The sequence below is a fragment of the Doryrhamphus excisus genome, linkage group LG3, assembly GCF_037039965.1.
Source record: "Doryrhamphus excisus strain RoL-2023G ecotype Guam linkage group LG3, RoL_Dexc_Guam_v1.1, whole genome shotgun sequence".
NCBI classification, from domain to species: domain Eukaryota; kingdom Metazoa; phylum Chordata; class Actinopteri; order Syngnathiformes; family Syngnathidae; genus Doryrhamphus; species Doryrhamphus excisus.
The window spans coordinates 1,233,642-1,257,966 of record NC_136359.1 but is presented as its reverse complement, the minus strand read 5'-3'; the positions used below and the strand labels follow the sequence as shown (position 1 = coordinate 1,257,966).

General features: G+C 37.9%; 3 protein-coding genes across 4 annotated transcripts in view; 2 read left to right on the top strand and 1 right to left on the bottom strand.

Annotated features, from left to right (window-relative positions):
- The window catches only part of wdfy3 (WD repeat and FYVE domain containing 3), a 48,827-nt gene extending 41,956 nt beyond the window's left edge, over positions 1-6,871 (bottom strand). Inside the window, exons 1-3 of the mRNA XM_058070190.2 lie at positions 6,624-6,871; positions 395-605; positions 194-317 (exon numbers count right to left, since the gene is read on the bottom strand). Coding sequence (XP_057926173.2) covers positions 194-317; positions 395-605; positions 6,624-6,652 — 364 coding nt within the window. The 5' untranslated portion in view covers positions 6,653-6,871. The remainder of the gene's footprint in view (positions 1-193; positions 318-394; positions 606-6,623) is intronic.
- A 4,649-nt stretch (positions 6,872-11,520) lies between these two features.
- Positions 11,521-14,880, top strand: LOC131127905 (uncharacterized). 2 transcript variants are annotated; one of them, XM_058070233.2, is made up of 7 exons: positions 11,521-11,672; positions 13,541-13,718; positions 13,786-13,905; positions 13,972-14,028; positions 14,100-14,315; positions 14,459-14,572; positions 14,640-14,880. In XM_058070233.2, the coding sequence occupies exons 2-7, from the start codon at positions 13,542-13,544 to the stop codon at positions 14,697-14,699; spliced, it is 744 nt and encodes a 247-aa protein (XP_057926216.2). In that variant the 5' UTR covers positions 11,521-11,672; position 13,541; the 3' UTR covers positions 14,700-14,880. The 2 variants fall into 2 exon arrangements, with proteins under 2 accessions (XP_057926216.2, XP_057926217.2); XM_058070234.2 differs by having other exon boundaries at positions 11,535-11,676.
- A 6,172-nt stretch (positions 14,881-21,052) lies between these two features.
- On the top strand, positions 21,053-23,453 carry ccl19a.1 (chemokine (C-C motif) ligand 19a, tandem duplicate 1). Its single transcript, XM_078789412.1, has 4 exons — positions 21,053-21,219; positions 22,302-22,425; positions 22,505-22,619; positions 23,326-23,453. The coding sequence occupies exons 1-4, from the start codon at positions 21,156-21,158 to the stop codon at positions 23,380-23,382; spliced, it is 360 nt and encodes a 119-aa protein (XP_078645538.1). The 5' UTR covers positions 21,053-21,155; the 3' UTR covers positions 23,383-23,453.
- The last annotated feature ends 872 nt before the right edge of the window (positions 23,454-24,325 follow it).

Sequence of the window (24,325 nt, the reverse complement as noted above, 5' to 3'; positions counted from 1 at the left end):
AAGCTAACAAAGCATACCAAACCAAATGCATCATGCTAAGAAAACATCAGTGCCAAGCTAAGCTAACGAAGCATACCAAACCAAATGCATCATGCTAACAAAACAAAACATGCACCATGCTAAAACACATAAAACACAGCCAGTGCGTGGGTGTCGTCTACTTCCAGGTGGTCTGGCGCGGGTCTGGACTCACCGGTGGACTTGTTGGAGGCTCTCCGCCTGATCTCGGTCACCATGAGGCGCGACACCTGCGTGGTGAACTGCAGCAGGTCCGAGAACTTCTCCGTCATGCTGCTGGGCGGCGCGTTCCCGAACACCTGCGGGACCGGGAAGCGCGGTGAGCCCGTCGGAAGGGGGCGGGGGCAGAGGGAGACACGAGCACTTTTTTACGTACCCGGTAAAAGACGGGCAGCATCATGTAGAGCTTCTCCTCCTGCTCCTTCTGGGTCATGTGGCGAGGAGGGTGGCACAGCTCGGAGAAGAGGCGGCGTAGGTGCATCAGGCCCAGGGCGTTGTCCTGCGGGCTGCACTCCTCCTGCCGCGGCCGCCCCATGATCCTCTTCATCATGTTCATCTTCAGCGGCTTGCTGAGGGCAAAGGTCGCCCTGGCGAGGAACACGACGCAGACTCAGCATGATCACGCACACGAGTTCCTCTCCATAGTTTCTATTTATTGACAGACATTTTTGCTGTTTTTTTTTGTTTCCAACTATTTCTGATTTTATTTTGACTTTATTCCCCCAGATGATTTTTTCATATATTCTGTTTTTTTCAAAAAAAAAGCAAAAAAAATAAATAAAAATAAATACAAAAAAATGACAATAAAAAATGACATTATTTTTCCTCATCAAATTACAGGCTTATTCTCTCAAAATTGCACAGGTCTATTCTCTGAAAATTGTACCTTTTTCCTCTGATTAGAATACAACTTTTTTCGCTTAATATTTTGACTTTATTCCCCCAAAATTACTGCTGTTTTTCTCTTGTTTCTTGTAATATTAATGTTTTTATTTTTTCTCTAATATGTCAAAAATTACATTATTTTTCGTCTTTAAAATACAAGTTTGTTCTTTCAAAATTGCACAATTTCCCCCCTCATTAGAATACTATTTTTTTGCCTTAATATTTTGACTTTATTCTCCCATAATTACAGCTGATTTTTCCTTGTTTCTTATATTATTTATTTTGGGTTTTTTTTTAATATTATCTATATTTTTCCTCATTATATTACAGGTTTATTCTCTCCAAATTGCGTATTTTTCTCCCCCCCATTAAAATCCAATTGTATTCTCCTAACATGGTGGTGTTTTTTAAAACATTTTTAATTATTATTATTAAATATTGTTTTCTTTTTCTTTAATATTGTACAACTGATATTATTTTTCCTCAAAATTACAGTTTTATTCTCTAAAAACTGCACCTTTTTTTCTCATTAGAATATAGCTTTTTTGCCTACAATTTTGACTTTATTCCCCCAAAATTACAGTTTTTTTCTTGTTTTTGTAATATTAATTGTTTCGCTTTTTCTCTAATGTCAAAAATTTTAAAAATTTTCATCTTGAAATTAGAAGTTTATGCTCTCAAAATTGCGCAATTTTCCCCCTCATTAGAATAAAATTTTAAATTTTTTTTTTTTACATTTTCACCTTACTATTTTGACTTTATTTTCCTATAATTACAGCTGTTTTTTTCCCCTCGTTTCTTATATTATTTACTTTGTTTTTACTTAATATTATCTATATTTTTCCTCATTATATTACAAGTTTATTCTCTCCAAATTGTGCCTTTTTTTCCCCTCATAAGAATACGACTTTTTTAGCTTCATATTTGGACCGCATTCTCCTAAAATTCCAGCTGTTTTTGCCCCCATTCCAAATACTTCAATTTTCTTCTAATGAATTTTCTTATATTCCCATTATATATCAAGTTTTCCATCACCCACTTTACCTATAATTTAGTTTTTTTAACAATATTGTCTTTTTCAGTTTGCAGGAAACTCTTAAAACAGGATGTTCCAAAATTGATGCTGCTTTGTGGTTCCTCAAATTGAAAGGTTTCAAACAGACAGGAAGTCGATTCTCAGTGACCCCCCCGTGACGCATCAACAGCCTGTGTGCGGCCAAAGAACCCGGCAAAGAACGCTTAGAAGCAGAACTCTGCCGAATGTGCACAAAGACATGGATTTGAGCGAATGAGGATGAAGCAGACGTCCATACCGAAGCCTCGGCGGCGTCAGCACACCAGCCAGACTCCTGCTAAAATAGAACGTTGGGCAACACGCAAGCCAGTTGAAAAGCTGCCAACTTCCACGGTAAAAAGAAAAAAAACGAGAACCGGGGCTCCAGGATGGTTCCTGAGTCACTCAGTGACAAAACAACAACAAGAAGGCCAATAGCGGACACCTGGTCAAATCCTATAAATAGATTGTCATCCACCCCATCCAGAACCTGTGAAGGTCACCTGGTCTGACTACCCTAGACACCAGTCCAAGACCTGCTAAGACACGGAAGACCTTTTCAGTACGGTTTTACACATTATTAGAACCCTCTCCCCATGAACTAACACCCCTATAGTCAGCTGTACACTCCTAGTGGCCAATATAGTAGACCTAATAAGAGAAAATAAGACATAAAAACCTGTTTGCAACCTTCTAAATACATTTTTTGACATCCATAGAGCCCTGTAGACGTGAAGTAACACCCCTATAGTCAAGTCTGGATTCCTATTATTTAATATAGTAGACATAACAGAAAATATGACAAAGAAAACCTGTTTACGACCTTCTAAATAGGCTTATTAACATTATTAGAGCCCCCTAGACACAAAATAGCACCCCTATAGTCACCTTTGCGCTCCTATTACCCAATATAGTAGACATGATAGGAGCAAATAAAACATAAAAAACCTGTTTAGGACCTTCTAAATTGACATTTTAGAATTATTAGAGCCATCTACACATGAAATAACATCCCTATAGTTACTTTTACACCCCTACTACCCAATGTAGTAGACCTAATAAGAGAAAATAAGACAAAGAAAACTTGTTTACAACCTTCTAAATAACATTTTTGACATCCATAGAGCCCTCTGGACATGAAATAACACCCCTATATTCACCTTTGTATTCCTATTATCCAATATAGTAGGCGTAACAGAAAATATGACAAATAAAACCTGTTTACGACCTTCTAAATAGGCTTATTAACATTATTAGAGCCCCCTAGACACAAAATAACACCCCTATAGTCACCTTTACAAAGATAGAAAGACGTATTTATTTACATTATAAGAGTCCTAAATATGTTTTTTAAATGATCAGAGACCTCTAGACATGAAGTAACACCCCTATATACTCCTATGACCCGATACAGTAGACGTAATAAGACATTGACCTTCTAAATATGCTTTTTAAATGATCAGAGACCTCTAGATATGGAGTAACACCCCTATATTCAGTCACCCAAGACTCCCTCTAGACATGAAGTAACACCCCTATAGTGACCTTTATACTCCTATGACCCGATATAGTACACATAATAAGACATTGACCTTCTAAATATGCTTTTTAAATGATCAGAGACCTCTAGACATGGAGTAACACCCCTATATTCAGTCACCCAAGACTCCCTCTAGACATGAAGTAACACCCCTATAGTCACCTTTATACTCCTATGACCCGATATAGTACACATAATAAGACATTGACCTTCTAAATATGCTTTTTAAATGATCAGAGCCCTCTAGACGTGAAGTAACACCCCTATAGTGACCTTTACACCCCTAGCTAGTTACATAGTATATGTAACGACAACAGGAACCCAATAAAAGGCCCATTGCGGCTTTATTGACAGCACCGCAATGGAAGAGATACATATTAGCCAACACAAATAGCAAGATGTAAACACAACACCGCCGCAGTGTTGACAGGACGTCGGAACGGAGAACGCAGCGGGCCGGGACCACAAACTGGGCCAAACACATGTCATACCAGTCGGCAGAAGGCAGGCAGCGATCCGCACACAAACAAAAGGCTTAGCGGCCGACGCAGGACATGGCCTACTACATCCTGTCAGGAGACTCGTACAGGAAGCGGGCACAGAGGACGGTCGACTGACAGAAGCTGTCTGCCATAAAGGAGAATAGGAAGACGTAGCAGGAGGGATCCGTGGTATCTAATGCGGTGGAGCTCGAGTCGCACAGGAAGTAGTCTAGAAAAAAACAGTTCAATGCTATTACCCAATAGACTTGACCAGTGAATGTGTGGGCCGCGGCCCCCTGGTGGTACTTCAGGTGGGCCATGAGAGGTCATTAAAAATATGATACATTTTTGCAAATATTATTTTTTACATTATTTTTATTGTAAAATATTTATTGCACAATTAAAAAAAATATTTATAGGCTAAGTAATAACCTATTGAGATTATTATTGTTATTATTATTAAATTTATTAGTATTATATTTATTTTGTTGTTATTATTATTGCTATATTTATTATTATTACTATTATTATTTATTGTTATTATTATTATTTTATTATTATTATATGTATTATTATTTTGTATTATATGTATTTATTATTTTTTATTACTATTATTATTTATTATTAGTAGTATTTATTATTTTTATTTTAGTTGGAAATGTTGTTTTTGTATTTGTCATTCTCGCAATATTACGACATTATTACCAGAATATTTGAACTTTATTCCCATAATATTATAGCTATTTTCTCCAGCCTTGTTTTCCAAAAATTATTTAAAAAATGTCTTAATATAATGGCTTTTTTCTGTAATATTTCAACTCGATGCAACTAAAAATGACGTAATTTAGTCTTTTAAAATACGACCTGTTTCTTTGAATATTTTGACTTTATTTTATTTTCTAAAAATGACAACTTTAGTTTTGATAGTTAACATTATTTTTTTTATCGTTATTATTATTATTATTGTCATAAAAATACAACTTTTTTTCCTCTCGTTATTTTGACTTTATTCCAGTACAATTAGGGCTGATTTAGTGCTTAAGGATTTTGGAATACAAGGACGAGTCCCCCGTAAGAAACCATCAAGGTAACAACGTCAAGTGGAGGGGTGGGCTGGGGGGGGGGGGTGTCTCACTTCCCACAAAGCCTTCTTCTTCCAGCAAACGTCAAATGCGATGAGCGTCTCGCCGAGTTAGCGCCAACTTCCAAGAGACGTGTCCCGGAAAAGCCCAAGCCTTCAAAGAGCTCCCGGAGTGCGTGACGTAACCGCGGGAACGTCTCCGGCTTTCTGAATCTGGAAGTCCGGCAGTTCCGACGGAGAAGAAAGCCGATCCCATCGCCATACGTGAAGGTGGATATCTGGCAGACACGCCAAAGGAGTATCGGCCAATCAGGATGATGCGTTCAATAGTAATACAAACACTTAACTTGTCCAAAGTGCGGCCCGGGGGCCATTTACATGTCATTTATCAGGATAAATAAAACACAATAACAGCAAAATTGAAAAATCAGCAGTAATTCTCAAGAATAAAGTCAAAATATCAAGAGGAAATGTCATATTGGGGGGACAAAAATTACTAAAAATAATAATTATATTAATTTAAAAATTATAAAAATTTGTAGTGCAATTTTTGGAAAATTAGCTTGGGCAAAAGTTATTAAATTTAGGGAATAAAGTCCAAAAATGATGTAAATAAGTCATAATATTATGAGAAGAAATGTTTGTAAAACAAATGGAAATAGAGCAATAGAATATTTTAAGTTTAGTTTAGTCTTGGTAGCATATGGTTTTTGAAATATTAGTATTAATAAAGTGGCTCTTGCATTCTTTCATTTTTCACAGTGTTACAGGTTGTGAAAAAAATTGCAATATTACCAGAATGAAATGGAAATATTATGGGAATAAACTCACATGAAAAAAAAAGTTGAAAAATAAACAGCTGTAATTTTATAATAATAAAGACAAAATATTAAGCGAAAAAAGCAGAACTGTAATAAGACATAGGATTGGAATTTTCCCCAAAAATGCCAAAAATGAGTAAAGCTGCGAGTAGTTTTTCTCCAGTAAATTGAAAATGGGATAAAACAAGGAAAACCCCAACAAGAACGCCGGAAAACCAGAGGAAGCTGAGGCTCAGAGCTAAACATCTTGACCTATAAAGTGTAGAAAAACAAAGCCGTGACGCTGGCAGTAGAAATACCAGCAGCATGTCAAAGTCAGTCCGGCCGATGAAACGCCGCCAGGGTCGCCATGGTCCTCACGTGCTAACTTCATCACACGCTAACTTAATCAGCCCGGGAACCTCACTCCATGGTCTGTTCTTGGCATTTTTACCCTCATTGGCACCAAACATGCGACAATTAGTAGTAAGTAGTAAAAGTACTTCAGTGGTATTTTAGTGACGCCATGATGGTCACCATCGTCATCATCATCATCATCATCATCGTCGTCATCTGATGCTGATGCTGCCGTACGTGTTGAGTATGAACGCCAATGGGTGCGGCCTTCTACGGGAGCCACAAAAACAATAAACATGGCCGACTCACACGACGCAAACCGGGGCTGGCAACAGTAAACATCTCCGTCGCCGCGGAGACAGCTTGTTTTTATTTTTCTCTCTCTCTCTCTCTCTCTCTCTCCTACCTGCTGTTCTCTCGGTGCCCGGCCAGCATCTCGACTCAGCGACGGAGGATGTACGGTGTATTCTTGTAATCTTTCTCTAAAGGCGGTCGCATCCCGGAAAACCGATGCCTTTTCTGACGAGGAGCGGCAGCGACGGCGGTGTCATGCCTTCCCCCCCACCCCCACCCCCCTCACGGTGGTGCGAGAAGGGGGAGAGGCTAAGAGCGGAGACATGGCAGTGCCAGTGGCTTTGTTCGCCAGCCGGTCCACTGTGTGTGTGTGTGTGTGTGTGTGTGTGTGTGTGTGTGTGTGTGTGTGTGTGGCTTGCAGGGACTGGTGCAGCTGACCCCCCCCCCCGGCCCCGCCCCCTCCGACAACGGTGGGGTGGAGGCAAGTGGCCAATGTGCCAAGAGGAACAGACCATTTAGACGAATAAACGGTACTGGAGCACTAAAGCCGTTTTTTCATTTTTGTGTCTTTTCCTCCGTAATAGGATGGGAAATGGGATCATGATAGAGCAGGGGTGTCCAAAGTGCGGCCTGGGTGTCAATTGTGGCCTGCAGCACGTTTTAAAAGTATAATTTGAGGAGAAAAATATTTCACAGAATTTAAGAATTTAACAGAAAGAAAAACATGTCGTGATTTTACAGGAATAAAATCTAAATAATATGAGAAAAAGTTTGAATTTTATAAAATAACATCATAATATTATGATTTAAAATATATATATTTTTAGTAACATAATATTGAATTAATAAATAAAAAGGTTCTATTTTTAAAGTCATAATATTATGAGAAAAACAAAATTGTTTTTTAGAGCGTAATAATATTATGGGAATAAAGTCCAAATATTACGGGAATAAAGTTACAATCTTACAAGAAGACATTTAAAATAATAAAAAAAATTTATGGGAAAAAAGCTGTAATTTTATCAGATTAAATTGTAAATATTTAAAGAAAATAATAATTTTACAAGAATATTGTAGCAGCATATTGTTGAACTATTAAGACTATTAAGTCGTCATGTTATGAGACACAAAATACAATAAAATGATCATTCTTGGAAAATGAGGGTGGGTGAAAGTTACAATATTACGGGAAGAAAAATTCCAAGGGAAAAACTGGAAACGGCTGTCATTGTACCAAAATAAAGTCAAAATATTAAGAAGGAAAAAGGAGGAAAAAAAGGCTGAATTTGAAACAAATGTCTTCTTCTGTGGTGGGTGTGACGCCAAGTTGTAAAGATAAGCTACCTTGGCATCCAGTCCCGTTATAATGTGTTTATGGATGACCTGATACGGTTAAACGAGCACGTTGCGCCGGTCGTTCCGGCTGGAGGCGTCCTCGGGCGAGTAAGTCGACACCGCGGCCGCCTACTGTTGCAGCTCTGGTCTTTGTCGCCGCTTGTTGTGACGGGGTTTGACGCTTGGTCTCACCCGGATCAGGTGGCGTTCCGCCGCGGCCACGCCCACTCCCCGGTAGGAAATGAGGTCACGAACCTCGGCGCTCCGCTTTGCTATCTCCCTCTCCGCATTCCACCCGCGGCAAGTTGAATAACGACGGCATTACCATGGCGTCCGGGGAAACCAGTTCAGAAGAACCCGAGGGCTCCTCGCCTGCCTCTCGACTGCTGCAACCTGATTGGTGATGAAATGGGCCCTGATTTGAAACCGCTATGGAGCAAACAAGCACTGCATTTCATGTGGATAAGAACAATACACAAACGCTGGATTTGTACACACCGTATATGTTGTGTGTGCACGTTACAAATGTGTTTTTGGGGGCTCAGCTGGCTCAGGTGACAAGCGTGACGCTCCCCTGGGCGCTAATTAACGTTTATCCTCTCCTGGTTTGGAGACGCTTCTCCTCGAGAAAACACAACAACCAGCACGCCAATGTCTGCTGTGTGACAGCAGGAGAAACACATACACACATTCTATGGGGTGGCGGGTGGGCGGCGGGGTCGGGGGGGGGGGCTTCTCCAGGGGCGCATTTTGAATGTGTGACATAATAACATAGCTTCACATGACTCAATAACTGCTCATATCTTTGCATGACACATGAAACGCATCATGTGTAACGCCTCAGGGCTCTATTAAACGTGTTACCATGCTTTCATTACACATGTAACATGTCAATATGTTACTGCTACATGTGTAACACCCCCATGGCTCTATTACACACGCTAGCATGCTTTCAATAGACACCCAATATGTCAATGTTACTGCTCCACGTGTAACGCCCCACGTCTCTATTACACACATTACCATGCTTTCATTACAGGTGTAACATGTCAGTATGTTACTGCCACATGTGTAACACCCCATGGCTCTATTACACACGCTACCATGCTTTCAATAGACACTTAACATGTAAATACGTTACTGCTTCACATGTAACACCCCAAGTCTCTATTACACACGTTACCATGTCTTCATTAGACATGTCAACATGTCAATATGTTACCTGCCGCATGTGTAACACCCCATGGCTCTATTACACGCGCTACCATGCTTTCAATAGACACTTAACATGTAAATATGTTACTGCTTCACATGTAACACCCCAAGTCTCTATTACACACGTTACCATGTCTTCATTAGACATGTCAACATGTCAATATGTTACCTGCCGCATGTGTAACACCCCATGGCTCTATTACACACGCTACCATGCTTTCAATAGCCACTTAACTTGTCAATATGTTACTGCTCCATGTGTAACACCCCATGTCTCTATTACACACGTTACCATGTCTTCATAACACATGTCAATATGTTACCTGCCGCATGTGTAACGCCCCATGGCTCTATTACACACGCTACCATGCTTTCATGACACACGTAACACGTCAATATGTTACTGCTCCATGTGTAACGCCCCAACACTCTATTACAAATGTTACCATGTCTTCATTACCCATGTAACATGTCAATATGTTACCTGCCACATGTGTAACGCCCCACTGCTCTATTACACACGCTATCGCGCTTTCATTACACATGTAACATGTCAATATGTTACTGCTCCACATGTAAAGCCCTGTGTCTCTATGACACACGTTAGCATGCTTTCGTTAGACATGTAACACGTCAATATGTTACTGCTGCATGTGTAACGCCCCGTGTCTCCGTTAGACACATTACTATGCTTTCAATGGACATGTAACATGTTAATATGTTACTGCTGTATGCGTGGTGCCCCGTTTACCCATCATGCAAGTCAACACCCTCCAACACTGTTACTGCTGCACGTGTAACGCCACAAGTTTCCATTATACGCTTTACTCATGCACGTGTCGCAACATATGTAACGCCTCATGTTCCAATCACACGCTACTATGTTTTTTATCGCATGTCTAGTCTGTAAGTGTTTCTGCCATTGTTAGACGCGTGGTATCGCATCGTCTGCACCATCATCCACGTTACGTTGTCGTGCATTACATGTCACGCCTGGTGGGTTTCTAGACTGTAATACATGCAATCTGTTAATATGTTACATGTGTGTATAATACACTCATGGCAGAGTACACTTGTAAAGTGCCCCGAATATGTGTATCATACATGTAACATCATGTATTGGTATTAGGTGTGTTGACACATGTAAACAACCAAATGTTTGTGTTTGCATTAGAGGTATAACACTGGATATGTCATGCGTGTAACATCAAATATTTATTTTAGGCGTGTCAACAATTATATGTTTGTGTTACACAAATACACAAACACACACAACAGATTAGCCCCCCAAAATGTTCCACCTGACTGGGCTCGGTTCTGCTTCAAATATAAAGACGTTGGCTGACTTTACGAAATGCCAGTCATCTCCTCGGTAACGTCACAACCGAACCGAATCCCCCATCACCGGACGGAACATTCTGCGGTACCGTCACGGTAACCGTCCCCCACACATCGGATTAATCAGTCGGTCTAGCCCTTTGGTTCGAAGTCCATTGTTGCAGCGAGACCCCGAAGCAGTTAGCTTGGACGGGGGTCCGTTAGCTAGCCACCAGCTGATCTCCTAGCATCATCTGTAAGCGCTGTCCGGCTAAGTGTCACGTTGACTTCCCGTTTCACACAAAGACGACACGCAAAAGAGTCTTCCTCCGTAATAACGTCAACAGGACAACACAACACAACACCGCACAGACGCGACGATAAACAAACGAGAAAAACAAAACGGTCCTTGTTTATGCTAAGTCGCCCGCTAGTGGCGCTAAGCTAGCTAAGCTCCGCGTAGCAAGCGGCCACTTACCAGCCAGCAGCGGTCACAGGAAAACACTCGGCCCGGAATGAGAGACTGCGGTGCGTCGATTAAAGCTCCGGGCGGGGCCCTCCATGTCCTTCCATAGGTTACATACGACGTGTTCGTCCACGAGTCATCGCGGCGCCCGCTGCTCCTTCATCGCCGGTGGCCATTTTTCTCTCCCCTCAACATCCAAATAACAAGCGATGATCGTCCCAGCGGCGTCCGAACGGGGAGCATCCTCCGGTGGATCCGAGCAGTCCGGACGACATGCCGAGGAACACCGCTGACATCTAGCGGAGGAAAGGAAGAATACACCCTGTCAAATATAGTCCTGGTATTTTCGGAAGAGCTTTACATTTGACGATTAGTTTACTCTTAACAACAAACTAACATTTATCACGCAAATATTATTTTAAGCAGAGACGTATTTGCTTTTAAGATCGGCAGCATTTAGTGGCGGAATAAACGGAAGTAGAACATGAGTTTCAAAATAAAACCGGATGTTTCGCTTTTGTTTGGCTATTACTATTACTATACAATAGTAGTAGTAATATTAATAGTAATGGATTCACCAGGCTGGTTCACTGCCGGAGGAGGAGCCTCCGAACGTCTGGCCTTCGTAGACCGGAAGGCGACTGGCCTGGTAGGATGCAGAGCCCGGATTCACACTCCACCAATGTACCATGAAGTCATAAAAGGGGAGGGGCTACCAGGAAGTAGAGCTTCTTCCACGGCCATATAACACGCAGTCGTTCAGGATCTCAAACTCGGAATTCGACTGATTTCACTTGGATTTCATTCGGCAGAAACGCACCTAAACAGGCAAGTATGTGCTTTTAATGATGTCTTTCAGTCGAATTTACAAGACGATCCACTTTTAACGACATCGACAACAAATGTAAACAACCACGCAACAGCACTTCCTGTCTCCACAACTTCAATTCCACCCTTTCTCATAATACTAGATATTCAATTTTTATGACATTCAAAGGTCTAGAGTTGTTGTCATAACTCAAGACAAAAAATAATAATCTTAAGAGGACGTATTTAGAATGTAAATACCAGAACCATGCAGTACAACTTGTGACCAGAGGTGGCAGCACCGAGCATCGAGACTACAGGGCGTGGGTGATACTGTAAATTTTGGTGTCGATCAAATATCATGTACTACAAAAGGTACTGTATTTCATATCATAGCGTAAGCCATACAAGGCATTTAATTAGTTCATAAATTAATCAGATTATTCTTTTGAATTATTAATTTCAATCAATTGAAATGAATAACTTTTGAATACATTGTAAACAGATATAGTGTTTAAAAATAATCAATACAAATAAGTGAAAATAGCATTTTAAACCATAATAAAGTCAAAATGTCGACATTTCAGTCATTTGAAACCATGACTGACCGCAAACGGAGCCATGTGTGAACGTTTTCATTATTTTTATGGAATGAAAACGGGGTCAAAATATTACTATTTTATTTCTCGCTTTTTTTCCTCATAAATTTACCAGAAAAAACGTTTACAACTTTTTAGGCAATTAAACATGGCATAATAGGTAATATTATGACTTTTTTTCATTAAAAATTTTGAACTTTTTTCTTGTAAATTGACAAGAAAAAAATTGTACATTTACAACTTTTATTCTCATTTAAAAAAACGTACATTTGCCTTTTTTTTAATGAAAATGAGGTAATATTATGACATCATTATAAGTTTAAATTTATGAGAAAAAAAGTTGTACATTTACGACTTTTTGTGGAATGAAAACAGGATGGTATGTAATGTTACGACTTTCTTGTTAAATTCATAAAACTTTTTTCTCGTCCATTTTCAAGGAAACAATCATAAATGTTTAACTTTTATTATGGGGGAAAAGTCGTAAAAGTACAACTTTTTTGTGGGATAAAAATGGGGTCAAAGGTCATGTTACAACTTTATTTCTTATAAGAATTGAAATCTTTTGTCTGGAAAATTTACAAGAAAAAAGTCGTACATTTACGACTGTTGTCATAGGTAATATAAATACTTTTTTCTTGTAAAAAAAACTTCAAGTCATACATTTACGACTTTTAGTCTCGTAAAAAAGTCAGAAATATATGTACAACTTATGACAAAGTATGACGTCTTTCTCTAAAAATGTACAATTTTTCTCATAAATTTACAAGACGACAATTAGTAAATTTACAACTTTTATTCTCTTGAAACCTTTTTTTGTCGTACATTTATGTACATTTACGTGTACGACGTACATTTGTCGTACATTTATGACTTTGTGGAGTGAAAACAGGCTCAAAAGGTAATATTGCAACTTTATTTTTCGTACGTTTTTTTCTCAGAAATTTACAAGAAAAAAGTTGTTTGTAATAATAATAATTGTTACTTTTTTGTCATACAATTTCTTGTGAATTTACAAAAAAGTTTTAATTTTTTTGTACAAAATTGTACAATGTAAAAAAAAGTTGTAAACTTACAACTTTTCTGTGTGGTCAAATGTAATATTACGACTTTTTCTTTGTCACGAAAATAGGTTTAAATTCACAAATGAATAGAAAATAAATCTTAAATTTACGATTTTTATTCCTGAAATCTCCCTGTCCCTCGGCCTGACGCATGAACATTAGCTTCTCATCTTCCATGATGGCGTCCCACGCCAATGCATGTGAACGTGTCGCTTTCCCTCCCCAGGATGTCCGTGTCGTTGGCTCGGGCCGACGGGATTACGGTCATGACGCTGACCTCCAACCCCAAAAGCCGCTGGCCCCCTTTGTGTCAAATCCTGTGCGGGCTCTGCTACAGCCCCGTGTGCTGCTCCGTGTCCCAGCACCTGAGGACGGTCATGGGACGGTCCCAGTCTGCGCTCGGGGTGAGATTTCAAGTGGGGAGTGGTCCAGCCTGATATGGGTGTGGTCACACGGTGTCCTTCTTCCTAGGCTCTCCAGATCATGGTCGGCTTGCTCCACGTGGGCCTGGGCGTCATCCTCCTGTGTGCGGAACCCGCCTCCTGGTGGAAGATAAGTGAAACTGCATTCCCGGAGTGGCTGGGAGGATTGGTGAGCTTTTGACGTCACTCCGCAAGCGTTGGGATGCTAACACGACGTCATGTTGCTCTTCTCCAGTTCATCATATTCGGTGTGGCCTGCATTTTGTCCGAGAGGTACCCGAGTCCGTGTCTGGTGAGCGTTCTCCCCAAAATGACATTACCCGGCATGCTTTGCGGATGCCAAATGAGCATATTTCTCTTTAGGTCATCATCAACGCGATGCTGAACTTGTCAGGGATCGCCTTTTCAGTGGCCTCCATCACGCTCTACTCCGTCAGCATGGCCAAAATATGGATGTGGCGCTTTTGCGAGGACGAGTACGATTACTACTGGAGGACAAAGCCCACCCCCAGCCCGACCATGAGCGACCGTGAGGTGTTCATGAAGAACCAGTGCATTAGAGGAAAGCACCTCGTCCTTGTAAGTGTGCCGTAAGGAATCCGTGTGATTCTGACCGCGTGCAAAGTCGCAACGAGAAGAAACGATGGGAATAACCTCAAAAAGAGAACTGATATAGAGGATCTTTGATATTAAAACGCCCCACCTTCTGTGGTTCTCATGAGGTGCTCCTGAGAGGCATCAACGGCGTCCTGATAGTGCTGTCCGTCATGGAGCTCTGCCTCACCATCGCCGCCTCCGTGCTCGCCATCAAGGCTCTGAGGCGCCGAGACGAGAAGGTGAACGGCACGCCACTTCCTGTTTCTTGAAGAGCGACATGTCCGATGTGATGTTGTTCTCTTCCAGAGCCTGGACCACGCGGAGAAGTACAAGCCGCTGCGGGAGGAAGACGACGCCTCGGCCTAAAGGGGAGTCTTCCTCTTGCTGCAGTCGTCCAAAAGCACCTTAGCACCTTCTGGAGTTCATACCAAGTCACTTTCTGATTGACATGTCGTACTGTGTCTTTTTTATACTTCAAAGGACGACTCATGTGTACTCATGGTATTTCAATAAACACATAGTGGTATGTTAGCATGGTAACATTTTTGTACTTTTCATAGGTCAGGGGCTCCCAAACTTTACTTGAAAATCTAAAAATGTCTATTTTAAAATATATATTAAAATATATATTTTAAATATTTTTTTAAAAAGATTTTACAATATAAATAATTTCAAAAATATTTGCAAAAATGAATCATATTTTTAAAGACCTCATGGCCCACCTGCACTACCACCGTGTCCCACCAGGGGCCCGCGTCCCACACTTTGGGAATACATGTCATAGGTCAAATCCTGTATAAACATGTCATGCTATCACGTTAGGTGACAGCATGCTAACATTAGCATAGTAACATTTTTGTCCTTTTCATAGGTCAGAGGTTCCCAAACTTTACCAACTCAGAGCCCACTTGAAAATCTAAAAAATGTCTATTTTAAAATATATATTATAATAACGTAAAATATATATTTTAAAAAAATATTTTTTTAAAAATATTTTTCAATAAAAACAATTTCGAAAATTTGGGAATAACTGTTATAGGTCAAATCCTGTATAAACATGTCATGCTATCACATTAGGTGATAGCATGCTAACATTAGCATAGTAACATTTTACCAGTCATCACGGACACAGGCTAGGAGACACAGGTTCGATTCCCACTTTGCAAGTTTGCAAGTTCTCGCCCATTCCTAAAAGGTGCTAGCTTCATTGGTCGCTACAAATTGTCCGTAGGTATGAATGTGGGTGGGAATGGTTGTGCCCTGTGATTGGCTGGCCACCAGTCCAGGGTGGACCCCGCCTCTTACCTGAAGACAGCTGGGATAGGCTCCAGCATGTCCCTGTATGTACACGATATCTAATACACTAAAATTTGCAGTACCGCTCAATTCACCCCAGTAGCCTCAGTTCGGTGCTGCCACCTCTGGTCACAAAGTGTACTGCATTCATTTTTTGCAGTGTTTTCATTTTAAATGCCGCTTCATAAAAGGATTAGGTTTTGTCTTGAGATATAACAACAACTCTAGACCTTTGAATATCATAGAAACAGAGCAAATATTATAAGTAGGCGTAGCATTGACGTGATGGAGACGGAAAGTGGTTGTTTACATTTCTGCATCGCGTTGTAAATTCGCCTGGAAGATAGTCTTGAGCAAACTTCTGTAACTAAGCAGCGGTTCGCTAAACAACACGAACGACAAATAAATACAATTCATAATAGAAAAACACATACTCGCCTTCAAAGTTTGAAGTTTTGGTTGATTGTGTGTTAGCATGACCGAGAAAGAAGCTTCGACTTCCGGGTCGAATCCGCCATTATATGACCTAATCGGTGTACTGTACCGCCAAACAAAAGTGAAGCTTCCGTTTTTATTTAAAACCCCATTTAATGTACTTCCGTTTGTCGCGAGCTAGCGCTTCAATTAATGTTGCCAGTCTTAAAATTACGCAAAGGCGAAAACGTCTCTTATTAAAATAAGATTTTACATTCGCTTTTATGACTTCAAGGTTGTTAAAAGCAACCATTTGCTGTCCATGGTTGTGTTATCACTCCCTCCGTTGGTTACATGGTGATAGTTAGCACGCTAGCACGCTAACTCCATTAGCACGCTAGCACTTAGCGCTAAGTCCATAGTTAATGCATACGAAAATGGCCAAAATGCTAACCGGTAGTATGCTAGCACCTACCAAGATGATTTCTTAACATGCCAAAAAACATCCTTTTGAGTATAACATAGCTTAAGAAAACAATGATTTACATGTGTTTTAACAATGCTAGCTAAAAGAAATATTGGGATATCAATAGCAGTAAGCAATGAAAGCGGTTAGGTGCATTTAAAGGCAGCGGTGTCCAAAGAGCGGCCTGGGAGCCATTTGTGTCCCACAGCACATTCTAAAAATACAACAGCAAAAATAAAAAAAAAAGAAATTTTATACGCATAAAGTCAGAATATTAACAAGATGAAGATGATAAAATATAAAAATGAAGAAAAATGGGTCGATAAGGACTCTTCCAGGAATCAAACCGTGGCCTCTAGCACACCCACCCAAAGAGTCACGTTGGGACATCTGCCAGGTTCCCCCCCAGCAAGAAGGCCGCATTGTTCAGTTTCAGCCTTTTGCTTTCACTTTGAAAAGTTTCCTTTTATGAGAAATCATAAAATGTCAACATGTCATCGCTCGACATCAGCCCTAGGGTCCTTGGCTCCGCCTCCATGAAACCAGGAAGTCTTATCAGGGGCCAATCTTCTTCTTCACTTTCACTTCTTTTATTATTATTATCATGTAATGTATTCATGTAAAATACTTATATGTATATTTTATATACTTTTAAATATAATGTAAAATATAATACAGTTCATATATTATGTATTATATATACATACATATGTACAGTATATGTACAGTATAATGGTGCATTCTCATTTTAAATATTAATATGAACTTTCATTATTACATATATAGGAATATGATTATGACATGATTATATGTGTTTGTGTGTGTGTTGTTTTAAAAAAAGAATATAATTTTAAAAAAATCTTTTTTAATAATTTTTAATAATTTTTTATTTTTAATTGAGGTTTGATGACATTTTATTTCAAACATGTTTTAAGCCAAACTAAATATTTTTAATTATTTACAAACAAGAATATAGAAAAAAATATATTTATATATTTTAAATATATATTTTAAAAATATAAAAAAATAAATAAAAAATATTAAAAAAAATGTAAAAATTAAAAAATATTTTAAAAATTAATTTTAAAAAAGTATTTTTAAAAATTGTATTTTAAAATAAAAAAGCATTATTATGATTATAATTTTATATATATATTATATATAAAATACAAATAAAATAATTAACTAAATTCCATTAATTAATTAAATTAATTAATTAAATGAAATTAACTTTCCTTTTGTTTACAATTTCTTTTGTCCAATTTTGTTCACTTATGGAGGTTAAAACGATGATGAAATATTTTGGTGGGCGACCATCAGCGTGTGGAAGAGTTTCGCTTCTGGAACTTTCCATAATCATTGGCTTCCTTGACGCCCACTCCTGTGCGGCAGATACTGTACATGAGATACCGTTTATGAGTACTTCCAAGTCCTGGCTCGGGTCCCAAAGAGTAAACACAAGCAGGAAAGAAGGAAAGCTTTCCAAGAAACGTGTGCGTACGTGTAAAGCACATTCAACGACACACACATAAACACACAAGTCAAAGTCTCATCATCGCCACTTTCAATTTCATGCCGCAAACCCAGCCAGAAGTTTGATTGGCGTCATATATATTGCGTAATATTCATCTTGCGCTCATTGGATAAGGTTCACGTTACAACGAAACTTACAGACCCACTTATTGCTTCACAAAATACAAAAACACACAACCTCACACACTTTTGGAACTAATTCTACACACAAAATGTTGGATTTTGGCATCAATCTTCCCGTAGGAAGCAAGGAACTTAGAAATAGTCTGTTCCGGGGTCAAACTGTGGCCACTCTAACACCATTATTAAGTGTACAGGTCAAATTTTAACAGTTTTACCCGTCGTACAAGTGCAAAAAGAAGCAAAACACAGTATGAAAGTAAGAAAACAAGAAGGAAATAAAAAATAGTCTGTTCCCGGGTCAAACTGTGGCCACTCTAACATCTTTATTAAGTGTACAGGTCAAATTTTAACAGTTTTACCCGTTGTACAAGTGCAAAAAGAAGCAAAACACAGTATGAAAGTAAGAAAACAAGAAGGAAATAAAAAATAGTCTGTTCCCGGGTCAAACTGTGGCCACTCTAACATCTTTATTAAGTGTACAGGTCAAATTTTAACAGTTTTACCCGTCGTACAAGTGCAAAAAGAAGCAAAACACGGTATAAAAGTAAGAAAACAAGAAGGAAATAGAAATAGTCTGTTCCGGGGTCAAACTGTGGCCACTCTAACATCTTTATTAAGTGTACATGTCAAATTTGAACAGTTTTACCTGTCGTACAAGTGCAAAAAGAAGCAAAACACGGTATGAAAGTAAGAAAAAAATGAAGGAAATAGAAATAGTCTGTTCCGGGGTCAAACTGTGGCCACTCTAACATCTTTATTAAGTGTACAGGTCAAATGTGAACATGTTTAGCTGTCATATAAGTGTAAAATGAAGCAAAACACAGTACAATAGTAAGAAAAGAAGATGTAAATAGAAGTAGTCTGTTCCAGGGTCAAACTGTGGCCACTCTAACATCTTTATTAAGTGTACTGGTGATGCTTGGAGTCACATTTAACCCTTTTTTAGTGTCATACAAGTGTAAAAATAAAAGATAGTTCTATATAACAGTAACAAAATAAGATGTCAATAGAAATAGTCTGTTCCGGGGTCAAACTGTGGCCAGTCTAACATCTTTATTAAGTGTACAGGTCAAATTTGAACAGTTTTAGCTGTCGTACAAGTGCAAAAAGAAGCAAAACACAGTTTGAGAGTAAGAAAACAAGAAGAAAATAGAAATAGTCTGTTCCAGGGTCAAACTGTGGCCACTCTAACATCTTTATTAAGTGTACAGGCAATGTTTGGAGTCACATTTAACCCTTTTAAAGTGTCATACAAGTGTAAAAAGAAGCAAAACACGGTTTGAGAGTAAGAAAACAAGAAGAAAATAGAAATAGTCTGTTCCAGGGTCAAACTGTGGCCACTCTAACATCTTTATTAAGTGTACAGGCAATGTTTGGAGCCACATTTAACCCTTTTAAAGTGTCATACAAGTGTAAAAAGAAGAGAAGTTCTATATAATAGTAAGAAAACTAGAAGAAAATAGAAATAGTCTGTTCCAGGGTCAAACTGTGGCCACTCTAACATCTTTATTAAATGTAAAGGCAATGTTTGGAGTCATATTTGAACATTTTTAGATGTCATATAAGCAAAACACAGTATAATAGTAAGAAAAGAAGATGTCAATAGAAGTAGTCTGTTCCAGGGTCAAACTGTGGCCACTCTAACATCTTTATTAAGTGTACAGGCAATGTTTGGAGTCACATTTAACCCTTTTAAAGTGTCATACAAGTGTAAAAAGAAGCAAAACACGGTTTGAGAGTAAGAAAACAAGAAGAAAATAGAAATAGTCTGTTCCAGGGTCAAACTGTGGCCACTCTAACATCTTTATTAAGTGTACAGGCAATGTTTGGAGTCACATTTAACCCTTTTAAAGTGTCATACAAGTGAAAAAAGAAGAGAAGTTCTATATAATAGTAAGAAAACTAGAAGAAAATAGAAATAGTCTGTTCCAGAGTCAAACTGTGGCCACTCTAACATCTTTATTAAATGTAAAGGCAATGTTTGGAGTCATATTTGAACATTTTTAGATGTCATATAAGCAAAACACAGTATAATAGTAAGAAAAGAAGATGTCAATAGAAGTAGTCTGTTCCAGGGTCAAACTGTGGCCACTCTAACATCTTTATTAAGTGTACTGGTAATGCTTGGAGTCACATTTAACCCTTTTAAAGTGTCATACAAGTGTAAAAATAAGAGATAGTTCTATATAACAGTAACAAAATAAGATGTCAATAGAAATAGTCTGTTCCGGGGTCAAACTGTGGCCAGTCTAACATCTTTATTAAGTGTACAGGTCAAATTTGAACAGTTTTAGCTGTTGTACAAGTGCAAAAAGAAGCAAAACACAGTTTGAGAGTAAGAAAACAAGAAGAAAATAGAAATAGTCTGTTCCAGGGTCAAACTGTGGCCACTCTAACATCTTTATTAAGTGTACAGGCAATGTTTGGAGTCACATTTAACCCTTTTAAAGTGTCATACAAGTGTAAAAAGAAGAGAAGTTCTATATAATAGTAAGAAAACTAGAAGAAAATAGAAATAGTCTGTTCCAGGGTCAAACTGTGGCCACTCTAACATCTTTATTAAATGTAAAGGCAATGTTTGGAGTATTATTTGAACATTTTTAGATGTCAAAATACAGTATAATCGTAAGAAAAGAAGATGTCAATAGAAGTAGTCTGTTCCAGGGTCAAACCGTGGCCGTCAATAAAGCTTTTGGACTTAAGTAGTGTTTTTTTTGGAAAAAGAATTCTTATTGAATTCGTGTTGAAGTCCAACCAAAACCTTTGGATGTTTCCAGGAAATGTCTTTGGGTTTAAAGCTCAAGTCCCCCCCCCCCCCCCCCACCACCCCAGAGTGGATGTGGGTGTTGTGATGACAGAGCAGTAGGAAGAGGAGAAAGTAGTAAGTGAAAGAAAAGTGAAAGCAGGAAGGAGGAGATCATTTAAAAGGAAGGTCCTCGCTCCGGGATCCAAGCGACAGGGTCCGGAGCTCAGCCGGTTCTGGTCCAGTCATGGCTCCGAGGGTCCGCGGCAAGCTCTTCCTCAGCATCCTCTTCCTCCTCCACTGCTGCACAGGTATTTCATATACGTAATCATATATTCATATTACGAATACATTAAACAGCCTTGTTGCTTGATATTATTTCTTGTGATATGCAGTGGACCAATAAAACTAAAGAAAAATAATGTGCGTGTCACAAAAGGCCCCCAGGCCATGCTTTGGACACCCCTCCAGTTGATTTGTTTTTTTATTTTTGAGCTGGTAAGTGTTTTTAGTTGACACACCAAAGAATCTTTTTTAGTGTATGTTTAAAATGTGTATGTTTTTATTTTTTAGAGGATACCTTTTTAAAAAATATTATTTTTTTACATTTTTGAAATGGTATAATTTTTTCAAAAAATATTTTTTTTAGATGGTTTACCTTTTTTAAAAATATTTCTTTTAGATGACAAAAATATTGTAATTTTTTTGACATGACATGGCATACTTTTTATTTTTATTAAATTAATTTATTATTTTTATACATAATTGTTTTATATAAATTTGGTGTTACTTTTGAAAAGATCTAACATTTTGAGATAGTGTATGTTTAAAATGAATATTTTTTATCTTCATTTTTTTTTTAAATATGAGATGGTATAACAATGCTGAAAGAGAAACATTTTTGATTTGGTGTAACTTTTAAAAATATATTTTTTGACATAATATACCTTTTTAAAATATATACATTTTTTAGAGGACAGCTTTTTAAAATATATATTTTTTAACATTTTGAAATGATATAACCTTTTTTTTTTAATTGTAAAAAAAATTTAGATGGTGTACCTTTTTTAAAAAATATTTATTTTAGATGACAAAATATTGTAATTTTTTTACATGGCATGGCATACCTTTTATTTATTTTAATTTAAGTGTATTATTTTTATAAATGTATTTATTTATTATTATTTTTTTAATAATTTTAGAAATGGTGTTACTTTTAAAAAAAATCAAAACATTTTGAGATGGTGTATGTTTAAAATAAGTTTTTTTATCTTCATCTATAAAAATAAAAAGGTTATACTTATTTTGAAAGAGAAACATTTTTGAGTTGGTATAACTTTTTTTTTTATTACTTGAAATTTTTTCAAAAATGACCAAAAATGTGTTGTCCCAGTTTGTGTCTGTCAGATTCCGGTCAGCTGCTGCCTGTCCACCTCCAGCTCCTGCTTGCCTCATCGGGCCGTGGTGGACTACCGCATTCAGGTGGCCGGTCAGGGCTGCCACATCGACGCCGTCATGTAAGCGCGCGGCGAGGGCGGGGATCCGGGGCGGGGTCGGTCAGAGGGTTACCACGGTAACCTGTCCTCTCCCCCTCAGCCTGGTGTCCAGACGGGGTTTGAGGTTGTGCGTTGCCGGCGATGCTCCCAAGCTGGAGGAGGTGATGAAGCACGTGGACGAGCTGAGGGAGACCTGCGGCCACAACGACTACATGGTGGACTTCCTGCTTCTCTACGATTGGTTTTATTCAGTTGTTTGGACACGCCCCCACCCCCCCCCCCCCATAGTTATTATTCTTTTTACTACACCGTTAATGTCTTATTTTGGATTTTTGGCCTTAAGTACCTTTGTGCTACATGTTTTTATTATTTTTCAAATTTTAACTACAAGGTGTGTTTTTTTTAAATGTACTGGTTTTACTACAAAAAAAATCCAAAGTGTTGATTTTTACTTTATTATAATGTGTGTTTTTATTATTATTTATTGATTTTATTATTATAACTACAATGTGTTTTTTGTATTTTTACTAGATGTTAATTATTTTATTTTACTACAAGGTGTTTTAATTTTTTTTCCCATCAGAAATTTTTTATAAATTTATCATTTTTACAATTTTATACTTTTTTTCCACTACATGATACATTTTGATTTTTACTTTTTTTAAATACAAGGTGTATTTTTATTATTTTGTTTTACTCCAAGGTATTTTTAATTTATATATTTTATTTTTATTTTTTACTAGTGTTTTTATTTTAATTTATTTACTACAATGTGTTTTTATTATTTTAGTGTTTATTATTTTACTACTTTTTTAAAATATAAAACGTGTTTATTTAAATGTTTCCCTTTCCTACTGCTGCAGCTCTTACTTTGAAAAGCGCAGGATGGGCGTGACTTCCTTTTGTGTGAATGTCTTGCAGGGCAAACGCTGCGTTGGAGTGAAGCCTTCCGGCCAGGATGGCGGCCTCTTCTTTTAATCGTGTCTTTTTAATCATTAAAATTATTTTCACAATAAAAGCATACTGATCTTCACTTCCTCTTACCATCTTATTGTCATTAAAGTACTTAAGAAATAATCTAAATATTAATCAAAAATATGTCAGACGTTATATGTAATATTCTACACTGGCCACTAGGTGTCAGTAATGTTGCATTGATGAGATAATAGCTACCACAGGAAGTACTGTGCCAATGCTAACATGGGTCAGTCTATACTGACTCGTATTGTCTCTTATTACGTCTACTATATTGGGTAATAGGAGTGTCAAGGTGACTATAGGGGTGTTATTTCATGTCTAGGGGGCTCTAATGTTTAAAAGCACATTTAGACGGTTTTAAACTGTTTTTCTATGTCGTATTTTCTCTTATGTCTACTATATTGGGTAATAGGAGTGTCAAGGTGACTATAGGGGTGTTATTTCATGTCCAGAGGGCTCTAATAATGTTAAAAAGTGTATTTCAAAACGGTCGTAAAAATGTTTTCTGTCTTGATGTCTTATTGCCTGTAATCATGCATACTGTATTCGGCAATAGGAGTGTAAAGTTGACTATAGGGGTGTTATTTAATGTCTGGAGGGCTCTAATAATGTTAGAAAGCATATTTAGACAGTTTTAAACCGTTTTTTTTTTCTACGTCTTATTTTCTCTTATGTCTCCAATATGGATAATAGGAGTTTAACGGTAAGTATAGGGGTGTTATTTCATATTTAGAGGGCTCTAATAATGTTAAAAAGCATATTTAGACGGTTTTAAACTGTTTTTATATGTCTTATTTTCTCTTATTATGTCTACTATATTGGTAATAGGAGTGTAGAGATGACTGTAGGGGTGTTATTTCATATCTGCAGATCTTTAATAATATTGAAAGTGTATTTAGAAGGCCATAAACAGGTTTTCTATGTCTTGTATGTCTTATTTGTT

What these genes read in the sequence shown, in the direction of transcription:
- LOC131127905 (XM_058070233.2), top strand. Translation starts at nt 13,542, where the DNA reads ATGTCCGTGTCGTTGGCTCGGGCCGACGGGATTACGGTCATGACGCTG. An exon ending in GGTCCCAGTCTGCGCTCGGG is followed by an intron (nt 13,719 to 13,785) that starts GTGAGATTTCAA and finishes CCTTCTTCCTAG; the next exon opens with GCTCTCCAGATCATGGTCGG. An exon ending in GAGGAAAGCACCTCGTCCTT is followed by an intron (nt 14,316 to 14,458) that starts GTAAGTGTGCCG and finishes GGTTCTCATGAG; the next exon opens with GTGCTCCTGAGAGGCATCAA.
- ccl19a.1 (XM_078789412.1), top strand. Translation starts at nt 21,156, where the DNA reads ATGGCTCCGAGGGTCCGCGGCAAGCTCTTCCTCAGCATCCTCTTCCTC. An exon ending in CCTCCTCCACTGCTGCACAG is followed by an intron (nt 21,220 to 22,301) that starts GTATTTCATATA and finishes GTGTTGTCCCAG; the next exon opens with TTTGTGTCTGTCAGATTCCG. An exon ending in TGCCACATCGACGCCGTCAT is followed by an intron (nt 22,426 to 22,504) that starts GTAAGCGCGCGG and finishes TCTCCCCCTCAG; the next exon opens with CCTGGTGTCCAGACGGGGTT.